The following is a 26,684-nucleotide window of genomic DNA, read 5'->3' on the forward strand; positions in this document are numbered from 1 at the left end:
CACACCACATCTTTGACCGCTGTGTAGGCGGAGCCAGACGGGAACCATGAATAATTACTATTTAGAGGAGCCAAGAGGCGGTCGGCAGAGCACCTTGGGCTCATTTATATGTTTTTAAAAGCTGTATTTCGCTGAAACCCTGCACTTCTTTGACATAATAAAAAGAATATTACTGCATATCTGCACGCGACCAGGAGGTAGGTATAAGCATCTACCTTCAGGTATTCTGATGGTAGATGTACTTTTAACATTGCAGACCAACTTTACAATAAGTATCTACCATTGGTTGATCTATGTAGAAGTCCTGCTTTTCCCTTCCAGGAAAATATATAAGGGGAAATCCAAAAATAAACTTTATAAATATACTTTGTGTTTTCACATCTAGAACAATTTTCTAATGCTGTGACATGTACTTTTAGAGGGTTTGTTTACTGTCGGAATGAGGAGCTGGAATCTGGCTGGATTACTTATGGAAATGGAAAGCTGCTTCACCGACCAGCATCTTATGACAACAAGCCTCACTTTCTTTTCCAAATAATCGATCAGTATACATTACAGGTAACTATGAAAGAATTGTGTGCTCTGGATTTTGATTTGTACCTGGTTATAATTTTTTTTAAAAATGTCAGATGTATAAAGTAAGAACCAGATCTGTTAGAATCTCTATGAGGCATATATGGCCAACTCCATGGCAACTTCTATGGGGTCTGCAGTGTCAGGGGGCTCTGACATCCGACCTGACGCACTAAAGAATGGAGAATGTGCACCATTATATACATATTTTATTGTGCTGCACATTGTATGCCATAATATGTATATAACAGTGCACATCTTCCACAGTGCACAGCATGAATTGGCAGCTCAGATAAGAAATGTTGGGGGTGAGGCTTTCACATACTGCTGGGATCCTGTCGTGATTCCCCAGGCAAACATTACTGGTAACTCACCCAGGGTGATAGGCACCCTCCATTCAATGATCAACACCAATGAAGGACTGCCTTTAGTAGACTGTGTCTGCCAGCCTATGCAGAATGCATGGGCTGACTCATGTAATATATTACTGATCCAGTAATCAACTGTTTATCTAACACACTGGGATAAAATAAAATGGTAAAAAAGGCAAATTAAAAAAAAAAAAAAAAAAAAAAAAATTAATAAAAGTTCCCTGATGCACCCATATACGTTTTGGATATCACCACATATGTAAAAACCCATTGAATGCTGTAAAAAAAAAGGATCTAAAAACAGGATAAAAAGTGATCAGAAAGTAACATTTACCCTGACATGATACCAATAAAAGGTAGAGCTTGTCCCACAAAAAATGAAAGCCTTAAAACAGCTCTGTAAATAAAAATAAATAATAGAACATGGTAATACAAAAACACACAAATTTTTCACCAAATGATTTCTATATTCTTCAAGACAAGTGAACCATTAAAAAAAACTATATAAATGGGTATCGCCATAATCGTGGTGACCCAGAGAATGAAGATAACAACATATTATTTGGGTGAATGGCTAGAAAAAAAAAAGCTAAAAACCCTAAACCAGAATTAATGATTTTCTTAACCCTCACCAAGAAAGAGTTAATAAAATCTCATCTATTGGCTATTTAATCCACCTAAATGAAGTACCTGTAGATCTCATCCTGCAAAAACTGATCCCCCATATGTCCACGTGTGCCCATACAGCAGTTTGCATGTATGGAGTATTTGCATACTCCAGAGAAATCTTTGTCATTTAATTCTTTGTGAATATTTAATTTTTGTCTGTAATTTATTGCCTGAAAAAAAATTAGTTTTATTGAACCTCCATTTTGTTTTAACCCCTGTGAAACACCTAAAGGGTTAATGACACAGGTCAGATTTTAAAAAAATTGGGCTTGGTTGTAAAAACCCTGAAATGGCCTAGTCCTGAAGGGATTAAATGAGCCCCTCTTGTCCCTGTAGCTGAATCTGCAGCTCCCTCTACGCTGCAGCTCCCTCCTCCTTCTCCAGGATATGTAAAGTGGGCAATCCTTTTTGTAAGTCACAGACCACCGCAGGTAAAAGGATTTTTTTGCTTCTGTTGTAATTTTTACTTCTATATCAACTCCATTTACTATGAAAATGTAAAGAAATAAAGAGCAGAAAACTGAAAAACTATTCGGAACACCAGATCTTTGTTTAAAAACAAGGTCTATTTCAGGTGATTATGTTCCCTATAAGGCAGTGGTGGCGAACCTATGGCACGGGTGCCAAAGGCGGCACTCCGAGCCCTTTCTGTGGGCACCCGGGCTATCGCCCCCGCACTCCAGACTGGACTAACAGAATTTTCCTGCAGTTCCAATCAACTTCGAAGCAAAGATGGTGCTTTCAGTGATATTTTAAAGCGATACTTACTTGGCTACTTGGGACCGTAGGAAGAGGGAGAATGTGTAGACGGGGCCAGATTCTCTTTGGAGGACCTCCTGCTGGCCTCATGATTCTCTGTGTACACAGGGACACTGTACCTTTTCCCTCCTTCTTTCTACTGTGTTGGTGTACTCATGAGGCCAGTATGATTGAACAGGGAGCAGTAAGTTATTGCTTTAATTTCTGGTTGGCACCTCACGATAATTGAGGGTTTGGGGTTGCAGTTTGGGCACTCGGTTGCTAAAAGGTTCGCCATCACTGCTATAAGGAATCCTTCTCCTATAGCACATACCCGTTTACTGGCGACTTTCTGAGATGTGCTGCAGTTTCTGTTGCGAGAGATCTCTTCAGATCAGAGTCATATCTGCAGTGCACTGCGCCTTTAACACAAAAGTGCTGAGTCGGGTGTTGGCTCAGCAGTTCAAAATTAAAATAACTTTTTGCTGAACCACGTAGCAATTTGATATACCAGCTAAAGAACTACCCAGGGTATTGACATAAGAAAGCACAGTAACAGCCACCCTTACAAAAGCAAGTAACAATAGACTATTGTAGGTCTCCTTGCACTACAGTAGATGCATCTTAACGGAGAATGCTGACACAGCTGCACTGTATTGAGGGGGATTTCTAGGATATGTATAAATAGCTAAGTACATGAAAAAGTATAGCAAGCCTCTAATGTTAGATGTCTTCTTCTTTTATCCAGATCTCTCAGATTATCACCATGCCAGCCAATCATTTTCCTATTGGGAGCAACATGACAACCGTCCATCTGTGTTCTGACGGCTCGTACTTCTACTGGATCTGGTCTCCATCGAGTCTAAATGAAAAGACTCCAAAGGGCCACTCTGTGTTCATGGACATCTTTGAACTAAACGTGAGATGCTCGATAAGCAGATGTGTTTTACAATATTACATCTTTAATGTGCTGCAGCAGGTGTAATATGCTGCAGTACACCACACTTAATCGTAGTCAGTATACAAAGCCTCTGATAACACTACAAAACAATTTATTCCATATTAGCAATACTGTATTGCCACCCCACTTGGTTCCCAAACAGTCATGGTCTAATTGATTTTTCGATCCAAAAAAAGAAGAGTTCCGTAGCACATCCAAATATCTATTATCTGGATGTGCTACGGAACTCTTCTTTTTTTGGATCCTGCATGCATAAAGCCATAGGAGCCTCCACCACCTCAGGGCAAGCCAGGGTATGTGAAAACTTTCTTTTCCTTTGTTTGATTGATTTTTGGTGCCACTGCAGAACCTCCACTATTCCAAATTTTTTTTAGGTTTTATTTAAATGGTACAACTCTGCTTTTATTACCCCTTCATAACTGGGCATATGTAATTTGATTTCCGCATTAGCTTTTCATTATTTATCAGTTCTTGACTCTCTTACATAGTTAAGTTTTTATGGCAAGTGCAGGACACCTAAAAAATGCATTCTGCTTTTTTTTTTTATAACTATTGGAAAGACCAAAGAGAGACTTTGTTCAGAAAGTACTAAGAAATAAAATATTCTGTATGCAGGTTGAAAATGGTGTATACATAGCAAGACCTCTCCATGAGCGCATCATACTAATGAGAAAAGAGGGGGAGTCTGCAAAAAGTATTAACGAAATGCTGCTCAGTAGGTTGTCCAGGTATAGGGCTTCGCCTTCAGCAACTCTGGCTGCCCTTACGGGATCTACAATCTCTAATACTCTAAAAGAGGACCAAACTGGTGAGTGTCTTCCTAAAATATCTCTCATTTTTATCTGTATAGGTACTGTATATTGTAGTGAAGTGATTGATATCACATATTACATCCTTGGCAAGGCTCTGTTCACTTTTATGTTGAAGGCTTTGATCCTTTATTGCTTATTTCTTTGAATTCCAAAATGATGGACATGTGTGTTGAGAACCTCATTGTACATCAATGGTGTCAGTCGCCTCATGTTGACAAAGGAAGGGTCCAACAGATCACCACGACTCTGCTATAAATGGAAACTCTAATGCAGATGTGAACAGGAGCTTATAGGAATATATTCCATGGGCAGCTAACTCCATACTTCTGTGTTTGTTAAAATGTAAGATAATGATCAACTTCTAATTCTGTCTTGTAGCTGCAAACACAAGCTGTGGGCTTCCTCTGAAAATGCTAAGAAAGACACCAATGTACACATGTGGAACATACCTGGTACTTATTGTACCACCTCCAGGAGGCTCAGGAAGTTCAGCAACAAGGTCTCTGTTTGGGGGAACCAGCGGCTTATCATCGCTAAAAAGTATGAGACCAGTAGACCACTTCAGTTTAATTTGCTTATTGCACATACCTTTTTATTTTATTCTTCAGCTGTGTGGTGGAGGAATATATGTCGCTGCACGTTACTATGTGGTTAAATCATGTTCTTCCTAAAGTGGCTTGTTGGTCCTATGTGCAAAAATAGTGCGTGTCCAATTTATAGTGCCGATTACACAAATGGCGAGTGACCAAGTGTTTGTGTTCCTGTTGCATAAAGGGGTTGAACAAGCCCTTAAACTAGGATAATATATAGCGGCCAAACAATAAAATAGCTCCTTATTGGCATAACATATTGTATATTGATGTGTGCTTTTGGTTAAGAGTTCATCTTTCAGACATTAAAGGGAAACAGAAAATTTTCTGCAGTTCAGAATTTTTTTCAGGTATTAATTTTTAACGGGTTGATCAGGTTTTAGATATTAATTATCTATCCATGGGCACCAATTGGTGACATTGTGGGTTTCGGATATATGTCTTCTTTTTCCTGGGTGACCCAATAAACGTCCGTGCGATCTCTTCTCAAAGTCTCCTCATAATCGCTGATTGGATTTTAGCGAAAGGAAATGTCTGCATACATACATATATAATAATAGTAAAAATCCCCCCCCCCCCCAAAAAAAAATACCTCTCATAACCCATCTCTAGTTGTATAGGTTCCTTGTATCCATGCAGCTACTGGAAACCATATCTCATATTCACTTGTCTATTGTCTTGATATTTCTTTCTTTGGAGTCTTGCTGTCACTATTCATTAGGAGATGCTTGAAGGACAGGCTCGGCTCCATGTTAGCTTCTTAGTATTGGCTGAGGGGTTTTACAAGCATTAAGCCGATATGATATCTCAATGTCAAACACTTACTGCTATAACTTTTTATTACTATTACTTTTTATTTTTACATATAATTCATCATGGCTTTCTATTCTATTTATCTACCTTTGTCTAGTTCAGCTTTAGTTCAGTTTGATTAAAACCTCACTTGTCTTTTTAATTTTAGTTTTGGCCTCCAGCCTGGTGTTTAACATTTCGGATGGACAGTTCACAAACAGGGCTGATCTTATTGACGCTGCTGGCAGCTCCCTAGGGCGTGGGGCACTTGTGACTGGTCTTGGTAAGAGTTAAAAACAGATATTTTCTCTATATGAAAATGTAAAAATTACAATTTATCCAAAAGAATTGGTGGAATCTAAAAGGGGGGTTTCCAGGGAAACTCGAGGGGCTTGGACAGGGGAAAGCAAAAAATAGTTTATTTGCCCTTCTCTTGCTCCCGGTTCCATTGTTTTGTAGACCTTTGGTTAACTGGCACTGGGACAGTTATGCCCCCAGTGATGGTATTTGGTATTTTATCTACCAGATACACTTGGTAAGCTTGTGGTCTTGCTGGTTGGCTCAGCTAGGCTGTACAATCAGTGAATCACAGCTGTATAGTAATATAAAAGCCAGGCTATGTTCCCTATGAGAGAAATATAATCTTATGATCCGGCACCTCTGAGGAAGTTTTGTGAAAAAATAATCCTGTTTTTGTCTTGTAGGTGCTTGTTATGATACAATGAATAACATGATCTGGACTTGCTCCAATGACTATATAGATCAGTGGTGTAACCCAGGGAACCAGGCTTTCCATGTTGTGTGTCAGAGACTTGGAGTCACTCACATCATTGCTGACCCCAAAGGTAAACTTTATCTTTTTCTAGTGTAGCCTGAAATTTAGATGTGCCCCTCCCAACAAAAGGTTTATACAACAACTCATTCTCACAATTCAGTGGCAAAATCAGTCAAAGCTATTCAGAAGTGTGGTGTCATATCCAAGGGTGTTCGACACCAAGACTCTGCACTGATCTCTATTCCTGGAGCCTCTGGCATCCGGGACTATATAGGGGACAGACCTAGAACCAAAAAACTATGTTTGTGATATAGTGGCCAAAAAACGTCTTCTTTTGTTAACATGAATAGGAGCTTGGTAGCTATATGCCAGCACATAGCCATAGGTTTCATTTAAAGCAGACCTCTTGAGTACCATTTGTATTTACGTCCCACTTGATAGTTTAGAAAAAATGCTTCCCACTTGATAGTTTAGAAAAGAATAGTGTTTTTGGGAAGTGCTTCATGTGTGTGCCCTCATTTCAGGATATTGGCACCCAAACCTCATATAACTGAATCACGATACATCGTTTTTTTCCGGTTGGTCAGTGTGTGAAATCCAACATTAAAAAAGTCTGGCTGAGCCACAAACACGAAAGGGGTTAGGAGCTGCTCTGAGTATTGCGGATTGGGCAGTCAAATCGACCAGCTCCAATGTCGTCATATGATTTTGTTTACCCCATGTTATATTTTCTGCAGGAGAGGCTGTGACCACCAATGAGGTTATAAACCAATTGCTTCATCACGTTGGGGCCATGTGCATCCATCAGCTAAACCTCTTGGCCAACAGCAACAGCTTACCCATCACAACCTTCCTAGGAAAACAAAATCCGATTGAATCTCATCACCTGAGCAGCATATGTGACATCATGGAGAAAGCCATGGTCAATGGAGATAAATGTATCATCCGCTGCATCCTTGTTGTGTTTCAGGTATTTTAATATTTCATGTCATTTTATAAAGCTCTACTGTAAATAACTACACAAGTTTGGCTACCATATGTTTCTGAAAGTGGACTATACAATACATCTTGCTTTCGAGGGTGTCTAAGGATGCATTTACACCTGCAGATGTAGGCTAAGGCCATAGGCACACGACTATAGTCGCTTCATGAATCACAAACTGTGCGCTGGCCTGATTTCACAGAATACAATGCCAAGGACAGTACTCCCAGCTTCATAGTGATATATGAAACAAGGAGTCCCTTGATGACCATTATAATTTCTGTGCTGGCTAGTTATTAAAATGGAACAATACTGTGTTTTCAGGTCGTGTTCAAGTTTTTCCTTAACCCCCAAACTGAAAGGAACAGAGATACTATCCGCAGGGCTGGCTTGTTGCTATGGCAGCTGCTTATGGCTCCTAAAGACCAAATCTGCCCTGAAATCCAGAAGGAGGTCTGTCTGGCTATTAGGTAGGTCATCCAGGTCTAATTTACGTTACCTGTTCCTGTTTATACCACCAACTGATATCCAGGGTATATCCCTGTTTTCTGATGTCTAATCGATGGTGAACCTTCTGCCGGAAATCAGAAGATAGCGAAAACACGATCATGTGTTATTTATCCCATGTTTGATTGGAATGATCGCCCATTGTGCTACCACTGCTTATCACATATAACATTGAAATTCTTTTTGGAAGGACATATGTCTCGGGCGTGTTGCTGCTCGTCTTGCACAATATTCCTGCCAATTCGTTGATCAGGCTTTTTAGAGGGTCCCTAGACTTAGGTGATTGTACGTCAGAACACTATAGGGCTGTGATTATTCTATACCATTCACTTATTGTCCTGTGCACCTAGAAACTGCATATACCTCTGCAGTGTAATAGATTAACTGTGACACATTTCCTGTCCTAATTTCCACCTGTTACACATGGAGATTTGCAACATCGTTTATAATAAATTATACATGTGCAGTGTATATCTCAATTAATGGATGTCCTTTGATGTTAAGTTCTTGACCTTGAATATTTTTACTGCAGCTTTGGCTTAAACATCTTAAACCCAGGAGAGATGGAAATCAATAACTTACTGAAGCTGATTTTAACAGAAGGTAAGAATGCTTTTAAATGGCGCAATCAATCTTACAGCATTTATCTGTGTCCCAATATTTTATTTGCCAGACTTGAAAACATATTCTTTCTATGAGAACTTCCCCTGTGTTAGCATAATTCCACAATTGTTTATGTATTTATTAGAAAGAACCGATTTGATAGGATCCCTTAATTGTCACATAGCTTCATTTTCTAAAGCGGTTTTACGATTATGACACATCACTAGACTTGCATACCAGCTGTGATCGGTGCCAGCTCCCAAGTTAGTATAGTTGCACAGCCACATTATTCTCTGTGCAATGTATGCTCCCTCTAGAGAGACAAGCAATGGGGTGTAAGTCCTTTTGCTCACATAGCATTTCTACATAAACACATTACAAATGCATGGTTAGCGCAATGCAATCAGGCCAAGCTCCTCCCTGCAGCCTTTGAATTGCATTTCCATACAAATGCTACATGTGAACACAGCCTGATGTTTCTGGACAAACTGGAGAAACCCCAGTACAAACGGCATATCCTAGCCAACCATTGTTTAAAGGGGTTGTCCCGGGATAAAATGAAATTTTTAGTGGAGGGGCTTAAAAAAAAAAAAAATCTACTTACTCTCCTCACATTCACACATTCACATTCAGCTCTCCTGCGATGCCACCTGTCACTTTCAACCTCTGTTTTTATACAAAGGCCAGCAGTGACATCCCGACCACTGGCGCACGCCTGCTACTGCCTAAGTTTTAGTTTTGAAACATTTGTCTCTAAGTTAATATTAGTAGCTCGGTCCCGGGAAATAATGGAAATTGTTAAATTAACTTTCTACTGGCGGCCAAAACACTTCAAATCTAGTGTTATCCTTGGAAGCCCCATTTTACAACCTGATATAAAGTGTAACTTCACTATTTATTTCTCAATTTTAGAAAAAAATTTTGATAGGAAGGTGATAATAGTAAACTTTGCACAAAACTTTATTATGAAAAAAAAGCCTCCCTATCCCATACTTTTCTACATCCAATGAGCAGATATATCAGGAAGCCTTCTCGAGTCGGTACACAGCAGAAGCCTATGATGGATTGAATATGTATGAATACAAGCACAAATCTAAATGCAGGAGAAAAAAATATCATCTTTAGTACAGCGGGCATACATCGGTGCTGCGGAGAGGAGCCGAGTGCAGCTCACCCCCGCCCCTCTCCACAGGAATATACAGCGCACTGCGCCGTATTCCGTAGACTGATAGGACATGGTGCTTCATGTGTGCACTGTACGGCGCAGCGAGGCCATAGAAGTGTATGGGGGCCGTATATACGCTGTATATACGTCCCCCATATGTTCGTGTGAATGTAGCCTAATACAGTTTAAAAATAGGACGCCACAACTAAAGATTTAAAAAAGATTTCCTATAAATTAACCACAGTTAATGTTGGTTGACTTTACAGGTGACCGAAATTGTGGGCTTTCCCAACTCCGAGATGTCATTTTGACAAATTTAACTGAGCAGCTTCAGAATAACAGGTTTGGGAGCGATGAAGATGAACATTACAGGTACGCTTTGTAGTACAGTAAAGCTGTGCGCTTCAGATATGCTGCTAAACTAAATGCCTTTATCTTCTGCATGTTATATAGTTTTTCCAACAAAAAATATCCTTGATCTATCCATGAAATCCTTTATAGGTGTTTGAAACTATAGACTCAGCAGGAAGAGAAGAGCTCTGTCCATAGTGTAGTGCCTGCCCCTACCTCCAGCAGGTGCCAATCCCCTGCACATCAATAGATTTTCCGTGTTTTCTGTTTCCTCAATCGGTTTTCTTACTAATGACCTATCCCCACCTTTTAAAGAAGAGAATAGTTGTTTTATATATTCATTTATTTATTTTTTTATTACTTTTACCTTTACGTTTATTTGCTTACCATATAGTACAGGATGCTTTACGCCATGAAGATCTCCCCTTTCTTTTCTATCAGGCTGAATGATGAACTATTGCACTATATTTTGAAGATTGTTGTTCGTGAATCTTGTGTTCTCATCACCAAGTGCCAAACTGTGTCTAAAGAAGAATTCCAAAGACTTCTATCAACCGTGCCTGTAAGATCAATACTATATCACTCCCTCTCCTGTGCATATGTCTTTCTATGCTTGTTTTCTTATACATTTTATTCTATACTAACAAGCAAATCCCACAAAAATATTTCAACATTCAGAACATGTTGCATTAACTAGAATTGCAATATATATGTACATTAAAAGTAATTTGCTGAGATAACTTGTGTAGGTGAATTCAGCCTTTTTTAAAAGTCTTGAATGCTGCCCCCACCTTCACCATTTGTCCACCTCACAAATCAATGATACATAGGATAGATAGGGCAAATGTTTTTTTTTGCTGCCTGCTGGGAGAGGTTGACTCTTGGTTCAGGGCTCTACACATAATTGTTTTCACTTAGAAAAAGGATTTATAGGTTAAGTACAATACCCTAATAGGGTCACCTGCAATGTATTAACCCACAATGTAAACTTTCCCCCTCTGCCCATAGAAGCGACTGGTCACGTTATCCCTCCTCCAACTTATTTGGGACTCCCTGTGACATCCCACGTTCTTGCCCACTTGAATGCACACCACTCTCATGTAACTGGGATCAGGAGAATGTCCTTGGCATTCAGAGCATTCAGTAATGCGGCAGGGCAAAAGCAGGTGCTGGGGGGTCATACGACCCACGGCTCTTACAGGGTAGAAGGGACAAGTTTATTGGGGTAAGTAAAACAAGGGATACTCTATTAGGTTATTGTACTAACCATGGTTAACTTTCTTATATGAGGTCAACCCCTTTAATATTCTTCAGATATAATTATTTTAATAGGATACCCCTTTAAATAAATACTCCCTTGTGCCTTGGCTGTGGATTAGAGCAAGTTCTTATCTTTCATAGTGACCTATCAGTAGTCTTGTTATACCTGGTCCATGGGCTAAGGCCCCACGGCACTTCCTCTGAATGGGAATGCCCCCTTTTGTTTAGCTGCCCTATGGGACTGGAGCCCATGACCAAAACTTGTAACATGAAATAATAAAATATGGGTAAGCTTTTAAAATATAAGACTTCATGTACACAACAGTAAATAACCCCAGTAATACATAAAATGGCTTTACATTATATTATAAAACCTTGGATTGAAAACCTTTTTGGTTTCTAAGAGTTTTAGGAAAGAGTATAAGGAAAGCTGCTCAGATTTCTGTGGCTGTGAGGGAGGAGATACTTGTGATGTTCACAATTCTAAAGTGTTTTTGTGTGTTTTAAGGTTGCCTCACCATGCCTGCGCTATCTGATGGCTGTACAAAATCACCTACTTAGTAATACTATCTTAATCAAACCTGATGAGAGTGATGACAGTGACAGCTCCCTGCAAGGGGAGACATTGAAGGTACAGGTAAACACCAGATTTTATTCTAATAGTGGTCTATTTCTGTTTGTCAATGTCACTTTTAGAACATTTCATTGCCATCCACCCAGATTAACTACACGGAGAGAAGACAGGGGGAGGTCATAGAAATGTTAGATTTTTGTGTGTGTATTCCTCACATGCTGTGTCCTTGTAGTTATTGGTCAGAGTAAGCTTTCATGTCCTTACAATATCCAGTATGTATTTGTGAGACAGCATTATAAGAACCAGTTGCTTCAGACGACCAGAGACCTAGTAGTGATATCTGTACAATATAGTTTTACTAAAAAGATTCATAGGCATAGGCATTCACCTTATCTGCTGTATAAACTTAGGGACGTTATACAGTTTAATTCTAAGAATAGATAACCTGACAGATTATACATTTACTTTAGGTACTGCAGCTGTGAGAAAAGGGTATAATATAAGGCCCAATTCTCACTTTTGTTTTGACAGTGCTATTAATTTCCACAACTATAACAATACTACAAGTCTAATGGATCCATTAGAATGTCTATTGCATTCAGTTACTTTTAATAACTTCTTTGTGTGTCATTTGCACCATTTCCAACTTGGTTTTCTTTAGACAGGAAAAAAAACGCTGCAGTTTCCTCCCAATTTTCTGCTCAGTTAACAGAAGGCTTACAGAAGTGGTGAAAACAGACATTGAAATCAATGGAGATGTTTTTTAAGCCGCAGGTGTGAACTGGGCCTAACTGTTTTGCATTAAGTAGGCATTTATTGACGGAAATCTCAAGTTACAATCTTACTTTCTGGTGTCACAAATCTAAAAAGCAGGAGTCACTGGACAGTCCCTAACATATAGAATTCTAGAGTTTGGCCTAGGACCCATTGTACGCTATACATGAGATGGAAATGGATGTTACACAGGGATTTTTATTTTGGTAAAGGAAAGAACTGTTTTATTAGATGGCTTTTGTATTGGGGAAGATGGAGTTACACACCTGGATGATATTCTATATAAGTCCTGTAGATCGTTCAGTTTACAGGACTAGGTACACAAAGTGTGTCTCATTGCTGAATACATGTTTTTGTATGTCCCTTCATTAACCATTGTTATAACCTGAATGCAGTTTATTAAGCCAAAGACATCAGTAGATTCCAAGGGAACTGCAATGAAGTCCTTCTCCTTTTTTGACTGATTCCATACATGTCATGCATCTCTGAAAAATGTCTATGAGAGCTGTATGAGTCTGTCCTATCACACAATTGTCATTCTGAAGAATAGAAGGCTGACTATTTTGCTGGCTTTATGCTTTCACACTCTTCAGATCTGAGAACTGTTTTGCACCCAGGATTTTAAGCCAAACCAGCAGAGAGACCTAAAAACCAGAACAGGCAAATGCAATTCATAACATATATAATCATATGATTGTAACTCTTCAGCATTAAACCCTCAGCTGCAAAAATTGTCACACTCCTGAAATTGCAATGTATTGATTTCTAGTAGAGTCTGGAACGTATACCGTAAATGCCTGTGGGACTTGCTGTGTTATCCATTAATGATCAGACCAAGCTCCAAGAGTAGCTCAAGGATACAATAGAATCGCTTAGTAGCTGGAAGTTTGTTTTTTTTTTCTTCTTGATTTTAAATGATATTTGTGATCTCTGGAAGTTTTATATAATAGTATGTATGGGTTTTATTTCTTAAGACAGAATTTTAAAAAATCACATTAAATGGCTAATGATTTTCCCTGTAATATAAAGCCTCTCTATATATGTTGTAACACTAAAATTCACCCAAAGCACTATATGGTACACATGGTTGTATTTGGATTGATTCCATAATTTCATCCACTATTAAGGGAACCATGTGGCAGCGCACAGAGTATGCTTGGAACAGCTAGATGGACAGTACACACATATACACTCCTCTTCATTTGTATGTATTGTTTGTTCTACCTGTAAGTTGCACAACTTCTACGTGGCAGTTAAACAGTTTTGAGGCGACCACATTTGTACCACACATTACCTGCATTTGTGTTTCAGAAATACATGAACTAATCGAGGACTTGTTTGATTCATATTCTTTCACCCTCCTTTTCTTTAGGAACTTCAGACCAGCATTTTAGGCTTAGCAACACAGATATTATCAGGATGTGATGAAGTCCTGGAAATGCTCCAGCGTGTTACTACTGCCCTCATCAACAGCGATATTCCAGACAGGGATGTTAGGTTTGGAAATATCTTTTCTTCTTATCCTCTGTTAATAAATGTCCGCTACACAGTGGCCCATTATTAAAGGAAATCTACCATCAAAATCAAGCATAGTAAGCTAGGGACACTTACTCATAGATCCAGGCACTGTGACTGTGGCAATCTTCTTATGTGTTATCCATTGCCTCCATCCTTCTAACATAATCAACTTTTAAAATTATGCTAATGAGTCAGAATTTCTCTGGGAGATGTTGCAGAATGCCTGCAGATATGCCCAATATTTATCACAGTGTCTGCTGGTCTCCTAAAAACAATGGGTTGGGATGGCGTTTGTTTAAAGCAAGACTACCATCAAAATCAATCATGATAAACCAAGGGCACTTAGATCCAGACACTGTGACTGTGGTAACATTATATTTGTTATCCATGGCATCTACCCTTCTAAAATGAAATAAGGTTGATTTATTTAGGTTGATGAATTTAGGTTGATTTTTTTCAACCTAAAATCAACCCCGCAATGCTGCAGCTTCACAGGCTTTTAAACTGTGAGGAGCACTTCTCTCCACCTGCTTTGTGCTGAAACTTCCTCTCCTGCAGCAAGAGGTGTCCCCTGGTTTATCATGATTTATCCTGATGGTAGTTTTTCTGTAATGTGGATGGTCATCTCTAGTATCAATCTAAATATTCACTTAAATGAAATCTACCATCAAAATCCAGCATGATAAACCAAGTGCACTTATCCATATTTGGTATCCATGGCTTTTTTCCTTCTAAAATAAAATTATGTTTATGAGCCTGAGGGGTTGTTTTCTGAGTCCCTCTGTGCTGCCTGAGTGTCACAGGCTATTACATGTCATCTCCCAGAAACACCCACCACAGCCCTTCAGGCTCCTTAATATACAGTAATTATAAAAGTTTTATTTTAGAAGGATGGAGGCCATGGATAACAAATATAAGATGATTACCAAAGTCTCAGTGCCTGAATCTATGAGTAAGTGCCCCTGGTTTATCATGCTTGATTTTGATGGTAGATTTTCTTTATAAAAAATTCAGAATATATGTTTGTGTAGTTTTCACATCCATAATTTTGGTTAAATTTATTTCAGGTTAAAGGGTTTAGAGCAGATTACAAAGTCCACCATGCTCGGCCATCTCCTTCCCGTTCTCCTAACATCTCTCATGCACCCAAATCTTCAGACTTTAACAATGGCAGATGCTTTGATGCCCCAACTTGTACAGCTTGTCCTTTACACAAGTCAGGTAAGGAACAGTATTATCATCGACAGTGAAGAAACCACGTTTTACAGTTCAAAACTTGGTATAGATAATGACATTAGAATGTTGTTTCATAATTCGGGAAAAACTAAATTTTAAAGGAAACCTACCATTTCAAATGGTAGGTTTAAGCTGTAAACACCGAGCACCAGCTCAGGGTGAGCTGGTGCCGGTGCTTAGTTTCGTTAGTGTTAAAACCGCGGTATCGCGGTTTTAACACTTTTTAAACTTTATAGCATAAACTGCTTCGGCGCTGCGCGCGACCGTGCGCGCGCAACGTCTGCGGCATTTCCTATGTAGGCGCGCGCACGATCGTGCGCACGCAGCGCCGAAGCAGTTTATGCTATAAAGTTTAAAAAGTGTTAAAACCGCGATACCGCGGTTTTAACACTAACGAAACTAAGCACCGGCACCAGCTCACCCTGAGCTGGTGCTCGGTGTTTACAGCTTAAACCTACCATTTGAAATGGTAGGTTTCCTTTAAACATTTTTTATTAGCGTACAACTAAACACTTCGTTTGGTGACAGCTTTTCCCATTGTAATCTCTAATATAATTGCAAGCTCAGCTGAACCTACATGTGTTTTATACAGAAAGTGCAGCACATCTTTTAAAGATTGAGGTGAATAAAATGTTAACATGATACTTCCTTGAGGGGAGGAGGATGGGTGGGCGAAAGGCCCCATAAGATGGTCATGGCCCTAACCAGAATTGGCTGGTTGGCTAACTGTAATGTGTATGGGAACCTTAATTGTAATGTTTTATTATATCGTCTTTTTATTTAATTATTACTTATACTTCTAGTTCCTGTTTTTGTGTCTTCAGACTGCACTTCTTCTCAAAACTCAGTGCACAGTTCTGGCAGATATTGGGAATTCTCCAAGTGGAATTTCAGAACAGAAGAGCAAAGTATTACCTGATGATTGGTAAGTTTTATTCCTTTTATGTCCAATTTAAGAATATGGTGTTATAGGTTCCACAGATCTCCCCCATTGACCGTAAACCATACATATTAGTGGAGTGCGAATATTGCAATGATGCTTTTATGTATATTACTGCTGCCACCACTCGGTTGGTGTTCTTTTGTTCTAAAAAAAAACAGTCAAAGAGGCTCTGACACTCTCGGCCACTCACAACCCTTACGGATCCCCCCACCCCCCGTTGCCATCTGGGGAAGCGCAGGGTTGAAGCAGGCGTCCTACACGGCCATTTTAATGGGCCTCTCTCATGCTCGCTGCTGCAATGCACTGAAGCGGGGCATGCACAGTTTCCCGGTTGAGCTCAGCTTCGGCCATGCTCACGGGGTCAGTGAGAGAGGACTGAAGTGGTGAAGACTTCTGTAAAATTTTTCAATTAAGATTATTTGACTACTATATGATTTCAACATTTGATCTTGTAGGTATAGTGTTCTGCATCATAAGCGTGTCTTTCTTGAGAAGATCTCTGGTCTGAATACTGAGCATTTTTTACTTATATGCAAATCGGCATTTTGCTGCACCATGGGAAGGGCCATGAGATCTAACGCACCCTTTCTGAAAATAAAGACTTTCCAAATCTTCAGGTGTAACTAATTGATCCTATTTGTTGCTACAGTTTGTTGGAAGAGAAGGAGGAACCAGGCTTTTTGACAGGACTGAAGATTCCTGCACCGTGGGCTGCGGGAAAGACGGTAGAAACGGCGCATCCTGTAAGAGACAACTACAAGTTCAAAGAGAGTGTTCACATACCAGGGGCTCGTTGTCTATATCTCAGATTTGACAGCCGCTGCTCCTCACAATATGATTACGATAAGGTTATTACTGCACTATTTTTTTTTTTTTTTTTTTTTAATGGTTATCAATATAATTATTATTTTGAAATACTAATTCCTCAGTCTGCTCAATATTTAGGTATAAACAGTGTTTTATCTAATTAAAAAAATATTGTTTTCTTCTTTGTATATAGCTGGTTATCTATGCTGGCCCCAATACTAACAGTCGGAAAGTAGCTGAGTATGGTGGAAACACTTTAGGATATGGAAGTAGAAGTGTTCTGGGAACAGGCTGGCCAAAAGATTTAGTAAAGGTAAGCTTTTGATAACTTATAATTTATATTCTATAAAATTTACAGTTTTGTTACGAATAACTTGAAATAATACTGCTTGGTGGTTTATGCTGCTCTAACTGAAATGAGATAGAAGCTGCCCCTATGATCTGCACTGGAGGCTTATGTTAATGTGGTGTTTCCACACCACACAGGAGTGTTAGTGGGCACAATGAGAGTCCTTATAAGCCTGTCCACACAGAATGATGGATAGATAAGTCAATGATCCCATCTACACACATAGAGAAAATTATGGACGTAAAAGTATATTGAAATGAAGAAGCCATTGTCTAAAGCTGCTGCCAAAGCAAATAAAATTATGGGATGTATCAAGAGAGGAATAGATTCTCATGATAAAGACATAGTTTTGCCCTTATACAAATCGCTGGTCAGACCACACATGGAATATTGTGTACAGTTTTGGGCACCAGTGTATAAAAAGGACATAGTAGAGCTGGAACGGGTGCAGAGGAGAGCAACCAGGATTATTAGGGGAATGGGGGGATTAGAATACAATGACAGATTACAAAATTTGGGATTATTCAGTTTAGAAAAAAGACGACTGAGGGGAGACCTCATTACAATGTACAAATACCTGTACGGACAGTACAAGGATCTCTCCAAAGATCTTTTTATACCTAGGCCTGTGACCAGGACAAGGGGGCATCCTCTGCGCCTAGAGGAGAGGCGATTCTACCATCAACATAGACAAAGGTTCTTTACTGTAAGAGCAGTGAGACTGTGGAACTCTCTGCCGCAGGAGGTTGTTATGGCCGACTCTATGTACATGTTCAAGAGAAGCCTGGATACCTTTCTGGAGAGCAAAAATATCACGGGTTATGGGGATAAAACATTTATTTAATTGTTAAAGGTTGGACTTGATGGTCTTGCGTCTTTTTCCAGCCTTATATACTATGATACTATGAAAGTTGTCAATTCTCTTTGTTTTGTGTTTTCAGGTAGAGGGCGATACTGTTACATTCTCATTTGAGATGAGAAGTGGCCGTGAACACAATACTCCTGATAAAGCAATGTGGGGATTCTCCTGCACTGTCAGAGCTCAAGTATGTTTATATTTTTGGCTTGTGTATATTGTTGTGTTTATTCCCAAAAATTTAAAAATCCTACCTTCTTTTGTCTGACGCTACTATTAAAATTATCAATCTTGTTAGCTCATTTATATATGAATTAGAGCATTAGGTCCTGAGCTCAGTTCTCATCCGTTATGTCTGTAGTTATTTGCATCAGTTACTTTGAGCCACAACCCCTGGTGGTTGAACACATAGAACAAGTGCACATCTTTCCATTATATCTTAACTCTATATAGTCACTGGAAAGACTTACACCTATTCTGTATGTTCAACCCCTCCTGACTTTGGCTCACAATAGCTGATGCAAATAACTGAATACCTGGTGGAGATGTGAACTGTCTAAGAAGGAGGCCACCTGGAATACACCCCTAGTTATTCATTTGTATAGGCAGCACATGAACCTACATTTCCCTGTTGCAGAAAGATGTGACGACTTCTGTCTTCTTCCGGCTGCCCATTGGTGATTATTAGACTTCCCAGCTCCCCGTGGTAGCCAATCAGAACCTGAGTTCTAACACTGGTTTCACAGTTTCTAGAACCTAAAGTGTTCTGCATATTAAGTCACAGAAATTTGGGGTAGACGTAGCAACAATTGTGTATGGAAATGGATTTTTCGAAGTGGTAAAATGGTTTTAGTGGACATGAAGACCTAAACCGTTTTGGTTATAAAAGAGTTAATAGCTCATTTTTATAAACTGCTTCCCTTTGGATACACCTTGTGTGCCCCAGTATGTATTTGTGAATGAAGGAAATATTATTTCAGCACTTCCACCTTTACTTATTTCATGATATTATTGCAGGAGTCTTCCGAGGATGTTTCGGGAGGATTACCGTTTCTGGTTGATCTTGCTTTAGGGTTATCTGTTTTGGCTTGTTCCATGCTCCGAATATTGTATAATGGCCCAGAGATCACAAAAGAAGAATTGACCTGTCATGATCTTTTGAGGTCAAAGCTTTTACAGAGGCAAGTATTCACCTCATGTACACACCTTACAGACACATGCCTGACCTGCCGCTTCATTCAGTTAGTGAGAATGGGATCCCCGTTCTTGTAAATGGCAGGGGTCATTCTCCTGATCAGTAGGGGTTTCAACAATTGGACCGTGTACTGATCAGAGCTTTGTACAACTTTTTACCCTTAGATTTTCGGGCTGCGTGGGTTGGTACAGCCTTTATTAGCTACATCCTCTGTGTCCCTTTTTAAATTGTGTTAATTTTGTATGTATATATTTTTGTGACCCATTTTTTTAATTATTATTATTAATAATAATTGCTTTGTTTAAAAGTGCTCCTCTTTGTATGATGTGTTTTATTTTTTTGTTGCACATTGCTGATTCATTTGCCGGTACCCACTCCCACATTGTTATACTATGTTACTCTGCTGGATTGTAATGTTAATTATTTTAGCTTTCACATATGATAATAATTGTATGTGTGTTTTGCTTTTAAGTTTATTATATGTTACATATAGGTTGATTATAATTTTATGACTTTCTGTTTTAAGGTGCCAATGGCAAGTGGAAGCAAATGGGGCGTTATCACCAGCACTTACTCCAAGTCCATCGCCTTTGCCCCTTACTATTGAAGAAGATCAAGAGTTTACGTATCCATCTGATATTCTGTTGCCACCATCAGGAAATTACTTTGAGCTGCCTAGAATAAGGCTCCCTCCTGGGATAATGATCAAATTGCGAGAAATATCTGGTCGCGCCAGGCCTCAGTTTAGGCCAAGTATAAAGTAAGTCCTGCATGTCCCCTCTTATTTTTGTATCTAATGGATGTAAACAGTTTGGCTTTTCTGAACCTACAAACCTAATATATAATTTCCTACTGTACAGAGAGGTAATCCAGCCTGATGTCATGGAAGAAATGGTGGTATCCTGTGTCATTAAACACTTAAATTTGGTTGATGCTCTCCAATCCTTAATAAACTATCAGTATCGCGAAGAACATCTAGAGGAGTATGACTTACTGTGTAAAATAATGGGAGAAACCTTCAAGAAACTGAATGCAATGGAAAGGCAGTTACAGGTAATATTTTTTGTAGGCTGATTAAAGCTGCGGCTAATAACATATGACACGTATAACTAAGTTTTTATAAATGGTTTTTCAGTTGCCTCGAATTCCATTTCCATTTCACTAAACCGAAGGAACAATTATGCCTATGGACACAAGCTTGTCACAATGGTCAAAGTAGTGAGATTGCCCTTTTGAGTCAGTTTTGGGTCAGGTTACCCATATCTGAGGTTTCAGAGAGAATGTGCTGCTATCTTCTTGTTTGTCATTTTTAGGGGACTTTGAAATGATGTGAAAGTCAACACTCTTCCCCATTAGGCCTGGGGATAACACATCCCCCAAAGACGTGAGAAATTAGTGAGATTAGTTTTCCCATGTATTGCTCTCTTCCATGTATATATTTTTTTTACATTGGAAATTAAAGAAGACCTGTCACCAGACACCCTGACACCCAGACACCCTGACTAACAATGCCTGCTGATAAAGGATTACAAATCCTGCCCATATCACCTAAAATTAGCTGCCAGTGAGGAACTGTACCTTAATTACAGCTGTTTTTCTGAGATGCAAATTGGCTTTCCTGACTCGTGTCTCCTGGCTACGACTCTTCTCCTCTCTCAGGCTGGCAGTGAACCATGCCTGAGAGAGGCATGAGTCTCTTCAAAAGAGACAGCTCTGTGTTTCTTCAAATCCCTGCCCTACCGCATTGTAATTAGGGACTGTCTGCTAATATTCAACTACAGACGCATAAAGCTCTATTTACTTATAGGAAATATTGTGCCAATTGTTTTACTTGGTGCCTTGTGTTACATTCATGTCACGTGACCAGAGTGACATAATCTCAGGTTCTTTAGCCTTCTAACAATAGCAAACTGTACCCCATGTATGTAATCACATGAAATCACAGCAGCCTGCATGGAGGATGGAGAGGAGTAGAAGTCCATGGAGGATGCTGTGAATTCATGTGGTCAGATACATTCATGGGGTACAGTTTGCCATTGTTAAGAGGCTAAAGGACCTGAGATTATGTCAATCTGGTCAAATGACCTGAACTGCTAAATAGTAAAGGGGCATAAGGCATGAGGAGGAATAGGTGGGAGGAGCCGGCCGAGCATGACAATGCCCCTTTGGGGCCAGGTAATATAAGATAAAAGGTGATTTATTGGGATGTAAGCAAAACAATTTTTAGCTAAAAGAAGGCTGTCAGTTAGTTAATAGGGCTCTATAGGAACCGGTCACTGGCTGTATATGTGCAAATGTGATGACAGGTTCCCTTTAAGCATCCCTGTTTTAAATCCTTGATGATATCTATACATAGTTCTATATTCCTATCAATAAAAATAAATCTTCTGATTCAACTCATAAGGAAATAAATTGGTGATCTTTGGAAATATTCCTTATTTTGACAGAGCGTTGCTGAGCTGGAACAGAAATGGCACAGTGAGGTGGAAGATGCATCTAACGGAAAACTGGAGAACAATGCTCCGTTCTTTTATGACTATCATTTTAATGAGGTAGACAAACCGCTATATGTTTTCCTGTTTACCAGACTTTATGTCATATATATTATTCTAAATTACAGTTCTTGTTTTGTCCTTAGAGTAAAGTGAAAGAATTAGAGCTGTTGTGTTCAATGAAGGAAATTCTTTTTGATGGAAGTGATCCAGAGAATATGGTTTTATCACTCAGGTGGGCCTGCTAACCCTTACTATAAGCTATATTATCTATTTTTTACAATTAAAAAACTGTTCTATTGTATTGATAATATTGACTCTACTATTTTCTATGTTGGATATGACAAAGTGCATACACCGAGTTACAATGTTGCCTGACCTACAAGTTTATATTTGGGTACATTAGGCCCGGGCTCGTGGGAAAGCACATAATATGTAACTGTGTAATTTTGTTTTCTTAGAGAGAAGTTTTTTCAAGAGGTAAATTCCAGCATACCCAGATCATCACATGCCATGGCAAAAACAAAAATACTAGTAAAGAGTTTGATGAATCGAGCAGAATTACTGTTACATGTTACCATCGCAGCACAATCTGGCATCACTAGAAGTATATCTGGCACACCTACAGAGCCTCCAGGTAGGCAAAAATAAATAAAATCTAGATGAAGGGAATGGGGGAGAGAAGGGCAGCACTACATGGAGCAAGTGCCTCAAGGTGAAAAGAGTAAAAGTGACAGCCTACTCCAGAGGTAAAGCAGTGAATGAACGGGTGAATTATGCTCTTTGGAGCTTAATAATGGCTTTATACAATAGTATGCATGCTGGAATGGGTGAATAAAGACTTCACTTTTAGCTGACTTACTTTAACTAACTCTGTATGTATGATTTTTTCTTTTTGGATACTACGGACATGTTTCAGCCAGTAAGTCTATATCTGAAGCCAAGGTGATATCCCATGCAATGCGCCAGCCGGTCTTTCTACGAAGCATGTCTGCACCTTCTGATCTAGAGATGATCGGCAGTAATGACCTGGAGTTTAATCGATCAAATACAAGGTAGGTAGCATGCGGCACACACATTTCTATTATAATGAGTTAAACTTCATCCTTTCTAAACCTAACTCCATTGATATGTGTTACTGTTAAAAAACTATGACCAAACCTAATTGTAGGTATTCTGTAATTCGTAAGTTCTTTTTATGAGTGTTAATGTTAGGGGAGCATTGATCATCCTTCATGACTAAGGGGTGGCTAACTTTATTTTAAAAGGGCATTAAATAGCACATCGTCTTACTACCTTTTTAAATCGCACTTCATCCTCAAATTGTTTTGCTATTCATGATTATGGTAATCCAATGGATAGCTTTATTGCCCAATTTACAGTAAGCCAAATGCTTTTCAATTCAAAAGCATATTTGTTTAAGGAAACTTGTCATCAAGATAACACATTTTCACCTAATTACAGGCTCCCATAGCCTGTTTAATATTAATTCCCAATCTGCTTTTATCATTAATGTTGCTACCTGCAAGTTTACTTGCTCCCTGCCAAAAAACTGGTTTGAGTCACGTGGTTGTCTGTTACAAGCTGCAATCGTCATCATTATCTGCTCTTCAAGATCTTCCTCCATCCCCCATCCCTCATGCAACTGTTTGCTTAGTCCAAGCAAATCTCTCTTAACTTGCGTCTGCATGAGGCAGAGGCAGGTGGGTAAGACAGGTTCGCTTTAAATATATATCAATAGAAGCATTATGATGATGGAACCAAAGATATAGGACGTCAAAGACATACTTAGAAATGCAAGCTGCAGATTAAGTCCAGTTCCCACCTATTTCTTGAAAAAAAAAGTCTACCATCAAAATCCAGCATGATAAACCAGGGGCACTTGCTCATAGATCCAGGCACTGTGACTGTTGTAATCTCTCAGTGCTGCAAGGAGATTACACAGGCAAAGAAAAGAAGGGAGAGAGCAGGGGGATGGTTTGACAATGTAACAGCCTGTGTGGTTGCAGCACGGAGGGGCTCTGGAAACACCCACCAGAGCCTCATGGGCTCATTAGCATCATTTTAAAAGTTTACTATAGAAGGAAGAAGGTTTTCCATGCTTGATTTTGATGGTAGATTTCCTTTAACTGCATGAATCTCCTTTTCTGTAACTCTGAACCACAAGCCTGATGTGAAAGATGTGATTGTTATCATTAATATAGTACCTAAATCATGTTTCTGTATAGTATAGACAGTATAAACATACAGTTAACTAAAAATATTTTGCTGCACAAACAGTGATCAAAAAGTGTTTTTTACACCAAAACAACATAAGAGAAGTAATGCATTAACGTATAATATATTGATGTTTTCCAGGAGACGGAATGCAGCGAGTCACAGAAGCAGCTCCTTTACACTTCTGCAGTCTCTGGCTATTGAAGATAGCAAGGATAAGCCGACGTACAGTGTCTTGTTGGGTCAACTGTTTGCATTCATTGGGACTAATCCTGACCAAGCTGTAAGTTTTTACCATTTATGTTCCGTGTTTTATTTTTAGGATTGGTTCGTTGTTGTGTTTGGTAATCTAGAACAAATACACATTCTATAAATTGTTCAATTTCCCCATATTCAGGTATCCAGTAGTGGCTTTCTACTTGCTGCTCAGACTAGATGGCGGCGTGGGAATACACGTAAACAAGCGCTAGTGCACATGAGAGAGCTGCTGACTGCTGCGGTGCGCGTAGGGGGAGTAACACATCTGGTTGGACCAGTTACTATGGTGCTGCAAGGAGGACCAAGGCAAGATAATCTGTTTTACATTTCATTATATTTGGATGAAGTGACATTTATTCTGCCTCTGTGTTAGGGCTAAACATATGTTGACTTAATGTTTCTTAATGTGGGGGGCTTCCCAACACCCTTTACATTGTGACAGTATATATTGTGGCAATTAGAGGAGGGGTTCTTCAAAAGGGATCAGTTGTTTTTGCTTTTAATTTCCATTTTTTAATCTGTATACTCTATTACATGGTGGTGGTTGTTTTATTAAAGATAGTTTCTTCACAGAATTGAAGAGCTGACATGTGGAGGAATGGTGGAGCAAGTTCAAGAAGCGTTTGGGGAGACCATGACATCAGTTGTTTCTCTATGTGCTCGCTATCCTATTGCCTGTGCAAACAGCATAGGGCTATTATGCACAATACCCTACACAAGGTAAGCTTGGGTACAAATGTGTCACACCACTAGGGTTTTTTTTGTTTGTTTTTTTTTTCTTTTTTTGAATCGGCAATAAAACTTTATTAAAGGAAACCTACTACCATGGATCTACCTAATAAGGTAGATCCAGTGGCAGGTTCCTCTAATCTGTAGCAGGATAGCCCTTTTTAGGGCTAATCCTTTAGTCCACCAAATCTTTTAGAATTTTTAATCTCCCTTATATGCAAATGTACCCAAAGAGGCTACTGGGGCGTGGAGTAGCTTGAGCTGAGGCTACACAGTGCGGCTACTCCACGTCCCAGTAGCCTCTTGCGATCCATCTACCAACACATCTTCAGTGCATAGCTACGAGGAGCTGTGCGCACTCCTCTGCAAAGCCCCTTCTCTCCAGTCTTTAGCTCCGTCTCCGGGTCCACGCGCGGTGCCATCGCACGCACCATCATGTCAGTCGCTTGCTGAAATCATAGTGTGTGCCAATGCGGCGAACACATTATGATGTTGGCAAGCGGCTGAAGGCAGAGCCGGAGCTTAGGACAGAGGACCTGCGGGAGACGCCGGAAAGGGTACAGGGGTTTTTTTTCATAGCAGTATAAGCAAAGTTTAGGGTTTTTAAGCACATATTTTGTGATGAAAAACTTGGCTTATGCTTGAGTACATATGGTAGTTTCCTTAGGCTTCTTTCACACGTCCGTGTGCTATGCCTGAGCCAGGACCTGGGCGCAGCAAACATTCGGCTGGAGTGGCAAGGGGTAAACGCTGTTGACCTCTCCCCTCTACATAGGGGCGTGTGGTGCCCTGCCTTACGTACAGGAAAGGATAGAGCATGCTGGATTTTTTTGCGGTGCCATATCCGCCCCTGAATGTGTAAAGGGGTCTTGTGCTGTAAATATGATCTACATAGTGTGTTTGTCATACCCGTGTCCTTCATTTTTGGTTAAGGGATGATGGTACTATGTGAAACAATCCTAAATGTCAAGAAACTTTGTAAGTGCTTTGCTTAACTTTTTTGCACTTATTCCAGAATCAGATGTTTTTGTGCAGTTTACCTAACATTAATAATCTTTATTTATATAGCGCCATCAAATTCGGTAGCGCTTTACTAATCATAGGGGACATAGACAACTATATTACATTACAAAGAACAAACAGTCATAAGGAACAATAGGAGTGAGGGCCCTGCTCGCAAGAGCTTACAGTCGATGAGGGGGTGACACAAGAGGTTGTATAAAGGTCCAGCCATTCTTTATAAGGGAACAATATAAAATAATTTAATAAATAATTTACTAAACAACAATGTTGCTGCTTGAACCAGCCATCAGCCGCCATCTCATGTACAGGGTTCTAGGTGAAAAAGACTGCAGCCAAGCCTGGAGCTTGGTATATATCAGCTGTTTGCCAGATAACAGATGGGAGATAGGACATAGGATGGATTAGTAATGGGAGAGTTGACATTTCAAGCAGTTAGCGAGTATGATAGGCTTGCCTAAAGAGATGGGTTTTAAGAGCACGTTTGATGCTTTGGAGGGTGGGTATTAGTCTGAGAGTCCGGGGAAGGGCATTCCAGAGAATTGGACCAACTCGGGAGAAGTCCTG

General features: G+C 39.6%; 1 protein-coding gene across 2 annotated transcripts in view; it reads left to right on the forward strand.

Annotated features, from left to right (window-relative positions):
- Nucleotides 1-26,684, forward strand: part of HECTD4 (HECT domain E3 ubiquitin protein ligase 4) — a 107,208-nt gene that overhangs the window by 32,993 nt on the left and 47,531 nt on the right. The window contains exons 6-33 of one of the 2 annotated variants that reach the window (XM_072142766.1): nucleotides 420-558; nucleotides 3,100-3,270; nucleotides 3,928-4,120; nucleotides 4,503-4,664; nucleotides 5,676-5,789; nucleotides 6,211-6,351; nucleotides 7,019-7,251; nucleotides 7,588-7,733; nucleotides 8,303-8,373; nucleotides 9,805-9,910; nucleotides 10,331-10,451; nucleotides 11,658-11,786; nucleotides 13,870-13,994; nucleotides 15,083-15,236; nucleotides 16,076-16,176; nucleotides 16,844-17,042; nucleotides 17,195-17,314; nucleotides 18,292-18,396; nucleotides 19,224-19,387; nucleotides 19,928-20,161; nucleotides 20,262-20,454; nucleotides 21,849-21,953; nucleotides 22,040-22,128; nucleotides 22,355-22,530; nucleotides 22,813-22,948; nucleotides 24,252-24,393; nucleotides 24,508-24,674; nucleotides 24,942-25,088. In XM_072142766.1, coding sequence (XP_071998867.1) covers nucleotides 420-558; nucleotides 3,100-3,270; nucleotides 3,928-4,120; nucleotides 4,503-4,664; nucleotides 5,676-5,789; nucleotides 6,211-6,351; nucleotides 7,019-7,251; nucleotides 7,588-7,733; nucleotides 8,303-8,373; nucleotides 9,805-9,910; nucleotides 10,331-10,451; nucleotides 11,658-11,786; nucleotides 13,870-13,994; nucleotides 15,083-15,236; nucleotides 16,076-16,176; nucleotides 16,844-17,042; nucleotides 17,195-17,314; nucleotides 18,292-18,396; nucleotides 19,224-19,387; nucleotides 19,928-20,161; nucleotides 20,262-20,454; nucleotides 21,849-21,953; nucleotides 22,040-22,128; nucleotides 22,355-22,530; nucleotides 22,813-22,948; nucleotides 24,252-24,393; nucleotides 24,508-24,674; nucleotides 24,942-25,088 — 4,083 coding nt within the window. The remainder of the gene's footprint in view (nucleotides 1-419; nucleotides 559-3,099; nucleotides 3,271-3,927; nucleotides 4,121-4,502; nucleotides 4,665-5,675; nucleotides 5,790-6,210; nucleotides 6,352-7,018; nucleotides 7,252-7,587; nucleotides 7,734-8,302; nucleotides 8,374-9,804; nucleotides 9,911-10,330; nucleotides 10,452-11,657; nucleotides 11,787-13,869; nucleotides 13,995-15,082; nucleotides 15,237-16,075; nucleotides 16,177-16,843; nucleotides 17,043-17,194; nucleotides 17,315-18,291; nucleotides 18,397-19,223; nucleotides 19,388-19,927; nucleotides 20,162-20,261; nucleotides 20,455-21,848; nucleotides 21,954-22,039; nucleotides 22,129-22,354; nucleotides 22,531-22,812; nucleotides 22,949-24,251; nucleotides 24,394-24,507; nucleotides 24,675-24,941; nucleotides 25,089-26,684) is intronic. The other variant, XM_072142775.1, reaches the window with a different exon arrangement.

This window comes from Engystomops pustulosus, chromosome 1 (genome assembly GCF_040894005.1).
Source record: "Engystomops pustulosus chromosome 1, aEngPut4.maternal, whole genome shotgun sequence".
Classification (NCBI taxonomy): domain Eukaryota; kingdom Metazoa; phylum Chordata; class Amphibia; order Anura; family Leptodactylidae; genus Engystomops; species Engystomops pustulosus.